At 39.0% G+C, this 12,033-nt stretch overlaps 1 protein-coding gene across 1 annotated transcript in view; it reads left to right on the forward strand.

Annotated features, from left to right (window-relative positions):
- Nucleotides 1-12,033, forward strand: part of LOC141917553 (BDNF/NT-3 growth factors receptor-like) — a 243,026-nt gene that overhangs the window by 58,612 nt on the left and 172,381 nt on the right. The window contains exons 10-12 of the mRNA XM_074810810.1: nucleotides 3,075-3,107; nucleotides 6,616-6,716; nucleotides 9,038-9,137. Coding sequence (XP_074666911.1) covers nucleotides 3,075-3,107; nucleotides 6,616-6,716; nucleotides 9,038-9,137 — 234 coding nt within the window. The remainder of the gene's footprint in view (nucleotides 1-3,074; nucleotides 3,108-6,615; nucleotides 6,717-9,037; nucleotides 9,138-12,033) is intronic.

A 12,033-nucleotide genomic window follows, 5' to 3' on the forward strand; every position in this document is an offset into this window, starting at 1 on the left:
TTCTCTGAATGAATGTCTTCAAGATTAGTTGTAAACCAATACTTTTTCTTAACATTTTCTTCTTCTTTATTGCTTTTCAAGGGAGGCCATGCTAATGCTCTTTAAATCTTGCCTTTGAGTAACCATCCTCAGTGCCAGTTAAGGCTAGTAAAAGATTGCTGTTTCTGAAAGTGTTTTCTTTAGCCTTAGTTCTGATCCTGGAAAGCACTGAGTACCACTTCAGTTTTCTACGCTGTGTACAAGTGCAACTAGGCAGTGTATCCAAGGGCACAGGGAGTATGCCTATGTAGGTAGCATCTAGTGCATTGATGCAAAATCAGTAATGCAGTCCAGTGAGTTGATGATAATATATTGTGTAGGACACTAGAGGGAGGTGGATAGAAAACAAGTAACCCAGAGACAGGATGGACCAGCTCTCAGGTCCTCACAGGCATTTAGACATCTAACTCCCATTCATTTCGGTGGAGGTTGGACATCTGCATGCCTAGGAATATCTGTGCTCAAAATAGTTATCTTCAAACATATGCATCTTATGCTGCTCTAAAGGCTCCAGATCAGACCTCCTAAATGCTATGTGAGCAGTCTCAAGGTGAACTAATTCACTGAACTGCAGGGACTACTGTGAGTAGTTAATGTACATCGTGGTTTGATCTTTTCTCACATCTTCAAAACCATATTTGAAGTGACTGTAAGAATATGAAGACGTACATGTAAGTGCATTGCTGTATGTGAAAAAAACTGAGTGGACCTTGAGTGGAAATATAGGTGTGGTTTTGTGCAATTTGCAGAATCATATCTGAAAATATGAGCATGTGTATACCTTTGGCTTTTTAACCATAGGATAGAAATAGCCTCCCTCTTTTTTGAAACAGCAATATGCAGTGCTAATGTTATGTGATAGAAAAAATGAATATTTAAATTCCCTCTCCTACATTGTAGGCTACAGACAGTAAAAATATGGTCTGTATTTAACATTTTGTTCCTATCAGCTCAGCCTGCTACAGGGAGAGAGATGGCAAGTCTTTTTCTTTCCCACCCTTAGAAAGAGAAGGTGAAGAGCTGATATAATCAGGCTCTATTTTCTCCTGCTGTTCTTAGTAGCTTCTCTCTCTTTTTTCTCTACAGTCCTTCCTTAAACAGACTCATTACAGAAACAGGTCATGGTTTCAGCTACTGGCATCCTTTAATACTATATTATAACAGTTCAGTAAAACAGTTCACCTCATAGATATTCTGTATACAGTGGAAGTTCTCTTATACTCTGATTATTTAATATGAATTTGGTTTCATTTTCTTAACAGAATAACAGTTCCTCTAATACATTTATATGAATTTATCATTTTTTTCTTTTAATGTTCCATTTTTCTTTTATGCTTATCCCTTGTAAGCTGAAAATTTCCCAGTTGTGGCCTTTTAAATTAAAGGTATCCTCGCAATTAGAAAGACAGCAATATTTATTTGTTCCTTCCTTTTTATAAACGTATGCATTATAAGTCTCCAAGATAATCTATGTTTTGTTCAAACTGGACTACATACAGACAGGATGTAACTGAATTAGAAATCAGTTTGTGTGTAGGGGATGTCACCAAACCAGTCTTAAAAATTAACAGCAGAGGAAATAACTTATCTAGTTAGCCTCCTCAATGTTGTTTTTATTAGTGGGGCTTTTTCCTGTAAGACTTATGGTACTGAGATTTACAATATTCCACAACATTGTCTCCTCTATTAAAGCTGGCATAAAAGTAAATGTTAAAAAGCTAGCATCCCCTATGCATTGTATTACTTTTTTTACTATATATTATACTATTACTATTTTAGTATACTATTACTATATTATTACTATCTAAAGCACTGGCAGGATCTTTCAGACCCTTAAAAGGCTTTTTCAGCACTGTTGTTACTGTGTAGTATCCCCTTTTGGCCCACATATCGTACAATGAAGCATAAAGATTAGGCCCATGCTCTGGTATTATGTTTATTTCCATGCCTTCATGACTGACTTAAATACCAGCCCTGATGTTTCATAGGGTGGGGTATCCTGACTGAGCTTTGAACTGGTTATTAAATCACTTACAGGCAAATGTACTGAAGATAAAAACAAAAGCAAAATAAAAAAACCTTCACCTATAAACTATATATCTATTTAAAATAAATACAGCAAAGTCTGAAGCATGTTGTATCATCAACACCCTAATACTCTACTTTCAAAGTTGTATCAAGCATGATGAAGACAGGATTTATGCTAAGATGCGCTCAGCTATCCAGCATGCTACTTACAGAACATTTTTCAAGGGACGGAAGATGCAAGCATATAGGAGAGGAAAGCATGTACCACAGTGGGATTTGGGTCAAGTTAATGATATCACAGTTAATGTTATAAATTAAAAGTTTGTTTAAAATACTAAGGTCTGGAGGAACAAATTTCACATGCTGTTAGCTAAATTTTTAACTTGTTTTAATCTGCTAATCTTCATGGATTCCAGTGAAGCTGTTCTTGCTGAGGATAATTTGACTATTTGAGACTATGTTGCATCTGTCTTCTTGGGAGCATCCTATAACAGCATCCTCTAGCCTTTAATTTGCCACAGTGCTGCAGCTCTAAACCAGTTTGCTCTCTCAGTGATTTAACTGCAAATTTTTTGACCAGGTAAAAGTCAGTTATTTTAACTCCCACTGAAGTCTGCTTTCACTTAATGTCAGGGAGAATTTTACCATTGATTTTCAACAAGAATAGTTACTGTTGCACTTATTCCAGATATACATTGGCAGCAGAGAGCAGAATTTTGCCCATTTGGTAAATATGCCTGCTTTTACTAGAGCAAATGCCCTGTGTATTATCTGTTTCACATGAAGCAAAGTGTTAACATTTGGGATAGCTCTAAAATAATTGTAAATTATAGTACAATATATTGATGTTGCTTTGCATTTGTGTAGGTACTGACCATTGCTATTGCAAATAACATGTAAGCTCTTAAAAAACATCCTAAAGAAACTCTTATTCTTCCAGCATTTGCAATCTATTTACAAAGGCTTTTTCTTTATGTTTGTTTTTTTTTTTTTTTCTCCATGCACAGGTAGTGGCCCAATTGTGGATCCAGATGTTTATGGTATATATTTTATTTTCTTTTTCTTTTATTTTAATGATAGAAATAAAGGAACTCAAACCACTAAAGGACTTAATATGTTAAACTGAAATGGCACATATTATAACACAATTCTAAAAGGCACTTTGTATTGTTGGTTCTTTTCTTGACTTATATTATTTAAGATAAATGAGGGCAATTTTTACTTGCACTGCTGCTTTTGATTCAGATTATCATAAATCCACTGCTACTGATAGTTACAGTTGGTACTGTAGGGTGACAACTGTCTGATGTAGCACACAGGCATGATATTTTGTGAATGTTCCAGAGGCATTTCTTGGAGGAGAGTTCATGATTTCTCCTTATATAACTTATTTTTTCAGGAATGATTCCATACTTGTTTTGCCTCCAAAAACATACCCCTAAATTCCGCTTAAAATGAGTTTGGCAGAAGTGAGTTTTCCTGTTGTGGTGGGTTGACCCTGGCTGGACACCAGGTGCCCACTCCCTTTCCTCATCTGGACAGGGGAGAGAGAATATAACAAAATGCTCATGGGTCGAGATAAGGACAGGAAGAAATCACTTACCAATTAATGTCTCTGGCAAAACAGACTTGACTTGGGGAAATTAGTTTAATTTATTGCCAATCAAATCAGAGTAGGATAATGAAAAATAAAACCAAATCTTAAAAACACCTTCCCCACACCTCTCCCTTCTCCTGGGCTTAACTTTACTCCTGAGTCCTCTACCTCCTCCCTCCAAGCAGCACAGGGGAATGGGGGTTGTACTCTTCCCCTGCTCCAGCATGGTGTCCCTCCCACAGGAGACAGTCTTCCACGAACTTCTCCAGCGTGAGTCCTTCCCATGGGCAACAGTTCTTCACGAACTGCTTCAGCATGGGTCCCGCATGGCGTCACAATTCCTGCCAGGAGCCTGCTCCAGCATGGGCTTCCTAATGGGTCACAGCCTCCTTCGGGCATCCACCTGCTCCGTCATGGAGTCCTCCCTGGCTGCAGGTGGATATCTGCTCCACCGTTAACCTCAATAGACTGCAGGGGCAAAACCTACCTCACCACAGTCTTCACCATGGGCTGCAGGGGAATCTCTGCTCCAGTGCCTGGAGCACCTCCTTCCCCTCCTTCTTCACTGACCTTGGTGTCTGCAGAGTTGTTTGTCTCACATATCCTCACTCCTCTCTCCCACTGAAGTAGCCAGGGTTTTTTTTCCCCCTTCTTAAATATGTTATCACAGAGGTACTACCACTGTCGCTGATTGATTGGCTCAGCCTTGGCCAGTGTCTTGGAGCCGGCTGGCATTGGTTCTATCGGACATAGGGGAAACTTCTAGCAGCTTCTCACAGAAGCCACCCCTGTAGCCCCCCCGCTACTAAAACCTTACCATGCAAGCCCAATACACCTGTAGGTAATTCTTCTCTGTCCTCTCATTTTTACCTTCCTTTATTCTCTCTTGCATAAGCAGAACGACTCAGTGATATCTGAGAGAAGATTTGATGACACAGTGTTCAAGTTATTTTTTAGTTAGGCAAAATATTTTAGGCTATACCTATTGAAAGCCAATGTGCATTATAATAGAAGCTGCAAACTGAAAAACAACTGGCTATTTTTACATCATAATTCTGCTATACTTCTGCTGAGCATGAAAATACATCCTAACCAACACATCCAAAACACCCTTTAGCTTCCAGCAGAAGCTGGATCCTGTTTGGAGTACTTTTAGTTGGACAAAATGGCACATGAATAAAGTTTCCTTAAGTTGATTTATGTGTTATTACTCTGATTGCATGTTATTAAGCTTTAGCAAATGTGCATTTGAAGCATCAATTTGGCTTTAAGTGCTTAGAAATACTAAAGCATAGCTTTCACTCCCTCTCTTCCCATTTTTTTTTTTTTGAGGAGGAAGAGGTGATTGGTTTGCACAGTTTCCTGTATGTGTTGTGTTATATACATTATATACATGAAGATTTTGAATCTGAGCTGTTTGTTAAGGTCCATAGGAAGCTATAGACATAGGGATGCAATGCTGAGTTGGAGAATGTAAATGATAAAAGGCCAGGAAATTAAATTTGGATTCTTGTGAAAGCTCTGTAGACTAAATATGTATTTTGGCTTGAAAAAGTCCTATCCTTCAGCATGTATGGTGTAGAGCCAGAATAGACTTCATGCGTTGATTAGACAACCTGACTGGACCAACTGTAGCACTGGTGGCAGAGGTAGCTGTATTGGTTCATATACCAAAAAAATATGAAGCCTGCAGAGTGCTGCAGAAAGAAAGTGTGTTTGTGCATGCATGAAGATCAAAAGGCTAGTGTAACTTGTTGCTAGTATTGCCAGTTGAGATCTCCAAAACAGCTTTGGAAGCTAAAGAAGATAAGGGCCCTCCCTCCCCTTGCACGGTAGCAGCTCTGAGCTCCTGCCTCTCTGGTTTGTGAGCTATGCCTCTGAATTTTGATTTTTCATATTCACAGTTACAATTTCATCTGTAGACTTATGGCACTGATTTTATTCAAAATATATAAAGAAATACACAGTTAATTGCAAATTTAAATTACAGTGATGGAGGTGCATTTGCAATAAATGCACTTATTGCCCTTGTTTGTTTTATTTCATCTGCACATATTACAGTCATACAATTAAAACATTATGTATATTTCCAAATGCAATCATAAAATTAAGCTTTTTTATTTTAGTGCATGTATCTCTAAGTTCATACATGTACTATTTCATTCTTGTTATCTCATTTGTATAATTTTGACAGACAAACATGGACTGTATATATCTGAGTTTCATTTTTAAATACTTCAAAATAATTAAGCTATATTCATTCATTTGATGGAATTGTCCTGGATTCACCCCTGCAAACCTATAAGTAGCATTGTTTTGATAAATCAAATTTCTTCAGACCATCTCAGGCACTTAACTTTTTTAAAGTTTACCTGTATGACAATTTAGCATGTTAGACTGTAACCTCTATGCACACAACAGCATTTTTCATTATTTTTTTAACCTAATAAAACCAGCTATTTCGCATTTGGTATCAATAAACTAGCTAAAAGGTCTTCGCAGATAAACAAAAAGTCCCCAAGCTAACTTCTAAGTCAGTCCTATATTTGGCTGAATACAAGGCCAGAGAAGTTCATTGTAGAGGGCAGTCTTCATTTTTTAATGGGAAGTCAGTAGCACATAAAAATAGCTTTATGGATGGAGTTCTTATTTAACTCTAGTTTTTCTAATAGAAATATATATTATGATATAGATTCCTTCTCTATAAAGCTGAACAGAAAAGCAGCTTCTTTTTTCAAGTCTGTCAGTCACAACAAATTTGTTCAAAATTATCTGTCACAAGGATCCTCCCAAATGTATCAGGTACAACAGAAAGAATGTATACTTTTCAAATAGCTCAGACTTCTAATAAGTGTTACTGTCATGGTATTACAAAGCTGAAATAATAAAGACAATCTTTTCCCCTCCAAGGTTATGAAATTATAAAAGCACCCTTTTTTTCCTTTCCTAAGAGTATGAAACCACACCTAATGATCTTGGAGAAACCACAAATAATACTAATCGAATCACTTCTGCAGATGTTTCCAACAAAGAGAATGAAGATAGTAACACTGTAAGTATATACATTGTTTCCTGATCTGTAATCTTGGCAGATTTTTTTGACTATACATCTAATGAAGCTGCAAAGATTGTAATGGGACCCTAAGCTATCAGAACACCAGAGCTATTACTATGTGGTGATCAAAATCAAGAGGAAAAAAATCAGTGCAACCCCCCTCTTCCCTCACCCCATTTTTTAAGAGTGGATCACTTTTCATTCCAAGTAAATTTGCTAATTTGTTTCATGCTTTTCTGAACAACTAACTGTAATTTGTTAGCCCAAGACTTTGTTTCTAATTTTAGCCAAGGAGAGCAGAGCAACTCCTTTTTTACAAAATAACAACATTCAAGGTAACTTAAAGACTGTTGCTTTAATTCCAGTCCCAAAGTCAGCTGATCCTTACAAAGAGGACATGGTGTAATGAACTTTCAAATTCTAATTGTATGTTTTTAATGTGTGATTTCATGTAGCTTTTTGATAAGATAATTTGTAGTGGATCTTAGTACAGTCAGCTGAACTGGTAGGTCTACTCCTTTGCCACCTTACCTATCATGATGTTGGAAATTGAATGTTAGATTAATGTTAAAGGTCATGAATTGTTAGAAACTGGTAGCAGGCAGCCGATCTGATTAGTAGTGCTGCCTCCCTGCTGCAGGTATTGATGACTGCAAGGCGGCAGGCAGTGGACAGCATGTGCATTTGTGGTAGATTGTGAGTTGGGAAAGAATGGAAAAGGAGGCTATGAAGGCTAGGTATTGTGTCAATACATCTGAAAGTGATGAGGGAAGAATGTTTTGTGCAGATGGGAGAAAGCCTACCCAGTGTCTCTATAGCACCAGTGGTTGGGGAGTGAAAAGTTATAAGGGCAGTGAGAAGGGTTCTTAAGACTTTGATTTTGTTCTGTTACCATTCATTAAGTGCAGTGGAGGCATTAACTTTGACAGCCTCTAGTCCCTCACATTGACAGTGGTTGCTTCATGGAGATATACTTTGCTAAAAAATCAGGAAGATCCCAGACAGTCTTATTTTTTCTGATAACAGAATCACAAGATAGCTGAGACAGGAAGGCACATCTGGACATCATCTAGTCCAACCCCCCTGCTCAAAGCAGAGTCAGCTACAGCAGGTTGTCCAGGACTGTATCCAGGACTCCAAGGATGGAGACTCCACAACCTTTCTGGGCAACCTGTGCCAGTGTTCGAGCACCCTCACAGTAAAAAAGTGTTTTCTTATGTGCTTTTCTCATGTGTTTTCTTAAAGCATGCCCCTCTTCTGGAAGGGAAAGGGGTGCTGTGCATTTCCTCCCACCCTTGAATGTGTGGGATGTTGAGGAAGTGGTTCTCAGAGGTGTCTGAGTCTCTATTCTCTGCAGGATAGAGGAAAACTCAGCAAGTGACTTATTTCTGTACTCTTTGATCTAAGTGCAAATGTTTCATATTTGAAATTAATCTCTATCTAAATCATAGACTCATAGAATAGTTTGGGTTGGAATGGACCTTTAAAGATCTTCTAGTCCAACCCCTCTGCCATGGGCAGGGACACCTTCCACTAGATCAGGTTGCTCAAAGCCCCATCCAACCCGACCTTGAACACTTACAATGATGGGGCATCCACAACTTCTCTAGGCAACCTGTTTCAGTGTCTCACCACCCTCACAGGAAAGATTTTCTTCCTTACATCTAATTTAAACCTACCCTCATTCAGTTTAAAACCATTGCCCCTTGTCCTGTCACTACAGGCTTTGGTAAAAAGTCTCTCTCCATCTTTCATATAAGTTGCCTTTAAGTATTGAAAGGCTGCAATAAGGTCTCCCCGGAGCCTTCTCCAGGCTGAACAACCCCAACTCTCTCAGCCTGTCCTCATAAGGAAGGTGCTCCAGCCCCCTGATCATTTTTGTGGCCTCCTCTGGACCTGCTCAAGCAGGTCCATGTCCCCCATGTTGGGGCCCCAGAGCTGAACACAGTACTGCAGGTGGGGTCTCATGAGAGCAGAGTAGAAGGGCAGAATCACCTCCCTCGACCTACTGGCCATGCTTCTTTTGATGCAGACTGGGATATGATTGGCTTTCTGGACTGCAAGAGCACATTTCTGGCTCATGTCCCATTTGTCATCCACCGGTATCCCCAAGTCCTTCTCTGTAGGGCTGCTCTCAATCCATTCATCCCCCAGTCTGTATTGATATTGGGGATTGCTCCAACCCAGGTGCAGGACCTTGCATTTGGCCTTGTTGAACTTCATGAGGTTGGGTTAATGGGTAAATCTGAATGTATGCTGAATGTGTTTGAAGATGGTTAATGAGAAAAAATCTGATCTGTTTGTGCTCTCATTTTTAGGTGTATATTATGGTGGGAAGTACAGCACTGGTATGCGCTGGCTTAGTAATAATGCTCATTATTCTGAAGTTTGGAAGACACTCTAAGTTTGGGATGAAAGGTACACAGGATCATTTTTTATATCTTCTATAATTGTTGTGGGCTGTACTAGCTTATACCATAGGTATCTGCACCAAGAACAGTCAAGATAGATAACTAGATAAAGTGGCATCACATTTCGTGCTTCATTTATTCGTCAGATAAATAAGAGCAGAAACAGATACAGATAGGAATATATAATTTTGGTTTGAACATTCTACTTCTCTGTTTTTTCTTATCACAGATCCTATTTATTTCTCTTCAACTACACAGCTCCATGGGACACTTCCTGGAATAAAATATCACTTTAGTCACTGTAACAAAGTAGAAGATATGAAATTAAATTTATTCTGATAAGAGTTTGATTACAAATATTTGGCAACAATCTATGCCGTATGCAAGAGATATTTCAGACAATACTATAAATGCTACCTTGAGGTGATAGATTGTATTGGGTCTGTCTAGGATGGAGTTAACTTTCCCTATAGCAGCCCTCATAGTGCTGTGCTTTGTATTTGTATCTGGAAAGGTGTTGATAACACACCAATGTTTTGGCTACTGCTGAGCAGTGCTCACAGCATCAAGACTGACTCTCCAATCCCCCCCCAAAGGCCAGTAGGCTGGGTGTGGGCAAGAGGATGGGAGGGAACAGAGCCAGGACAGCTGACTCAAACTGACCAAAGGGATATTTCATATCATATGATGTTGTGGTCAGCAATAAAGGCCAAGAGAAAGGAGGAGGAAGGATCATCAGAGATGAAGTGTTATGAACTGAATGTAACTCCCATTCCCCAGCCCCCTGCACCACTTGGGGGCTGAGGAGGGAGAGCATAGAAGATTCATGAGTAAAGTTGACCCTGGGAAGAAAGGGGGCTGGGGGAAGTTGTTTTTATTTCTCACTATCCTATTCTGTTAGAAATTGGCAATAAATTAAATTAATCTTCCCCAAGTTGAGTTGATAGAGCAGCTTGGTGGGCACCTGGCAGCCAGCCAACTGTTAACCCACCACAGTTTGTTCTGGAGCTCCAGGAATTCAAGGTAGGGTCAGTAATTGGGAGAGGCAACAGGCAAAACATGGACTGGACATTGCCAGAGCGTGGAATAATTGTGGGGAATTTTTATTGTTATAATTGTGGTGAAGGGACAAGGAGTGGAGTGTGTGTAAATTGTCCAATTTTGTCAGTGTTGCGATGATGTTCTGGTTTTGGTGTGGGAAATTCTTTTTGTTGATGTAAGTGAAGTTTGTAAAGATTGTGTGCTAATATATATTTTAAAGATAGTTTTTAAATATTTGTTTCACAGAAGCCATCCCTGCAGGGTCTTCTGCTATCCAAACTTTGCCCTTTAAACCCAGTACACAGATTCAATGGCAAGAGGGGAATGTGTATTTGCAGTGCATCCTGTCACACTGTTTCTTTCTCATGGATACATTTTTTTGAGCCTATGTGTGTGTCTTGGGAAATGGCATCTGGAAAGAGTGGCAAGTGCTCAAGTCCCTGTGAAAGGGGAGCTGTCAGTTGTTTATTTATTTATGTATTTAATTTACAGCCAGATGGAGGTACAGGTAACACAGAGGTACCTGTAACAACTCCAGTATGGTATTATTGTACTGATCTCATCAGTCTGTGTCTAGAGATGTTGGTGGAATTGTATTTAAAAAAACCAACAGCCTCCCCCTCCAACCCAGAAGAAAAAAGCCCCCCCTCCTTGTTATCTTGCTGAGAGGCCCAGAAGGTGCTTTTCTGTGTGCTAAAGGAGATGAGCTTTTGATCTTAAGATGTGTAGCTGAGGATCTGTGGAGAGAGTGATAAATTATTTTTGGTAGGTTCCTGTTAACCTTACGTCCTTCCTCTTACTCGTGCTTATGATATAATACCACAGATGTTTTTTCCCCATAGTTGTATATTTTGATGATTCTGACTTGTTCTTGACAGTTCTCTTTTCAGAGATATCTACCATATATTTGGTATTTGTATATTCTGTGTAGAAGAGAGTTCCTAGAACAGATTGGATTTGAACAGACTAGAAATGTGGATAGTAGATAGTACAGATTAGCTCACTAGGATGGAAACCTCCATTTTTTCTCACCTCCTTCTGATATGACACAGTCTCTGGTCTTTGGGGTAGCATTAAAAGAGGACAGGCATTGTGAAATGTCCTGAAAAACAACATGGAGCCTGTGGGATGGTAATGCTGGAGAATTTTGGCCAAAGACTAGAAAAAACTGTCTAGAACTGAAACTCAGTGGAAATTTTCTTTGTGGCTAAAGCTTTCTGGATTGCATTCAAAGAACTGAAGGAAATGAAGCTAAATGAGAGCAATGATAGGAACTGTCTGACGTTTGGGCTTTAAAGATGAACACTTGTTAGATTTTTCAAAATTTGTGTTACAGATTTCAAGACAGCATTGTTAGCATAACTAGGAAGTAAACTCTATCCTGAGGGAGAATGAACAAAACTGTATTTTGCATGGTAACATAAGTTACCTTCTGAGTAGCTCCTTATACGGTGGTTGTTTTTCAGTATCTTCAATTAGAACTTCTGTCACAAAAATAATGGTCTTGCATTATCGGTAAGTTTGACTTCAGTAGTTTTCTGTTGCGGAATTGTCCATCTAGATCATATTTGAGTAAGGATGCATTTTTGGGGGAATAACTAGCTGAAATGATGAAAAGGCAGCAACTGCATCTATGGAGTTTATTTTTTTCTGTTAATTTGACCAGTGATGGTTAGCAAAAGCAGTAAAATGACTTCACTGTTTGGGTACACTCCTTCAAAAACTTATCACTGGCACGGTACGTGTGGTAATGGTGAAATGTCACTGTGAGCTACAAATAACCCCTGAATGTTTCATCAGAAAGGAATGATGTTCAGTTGTCCCTAAAATGAACATCAAACTTCTCCAAAGTTTACAGTCAT

Source organism: Strix aluco, chromosome W (assembly GCF_031877795.1).
Source record: "Strix aluco isolate bStrAlu1 chromosome W, bStrAlu1.hap1, whole genome shotgun sequence".
In the NCBI taxonomy this organism is placed as follows: domain Eukaryota; kingdom Metazoa; phylum Chordata; class Aves; order Strigiformes; family Strigidae; genus Strix; species Strix aluco.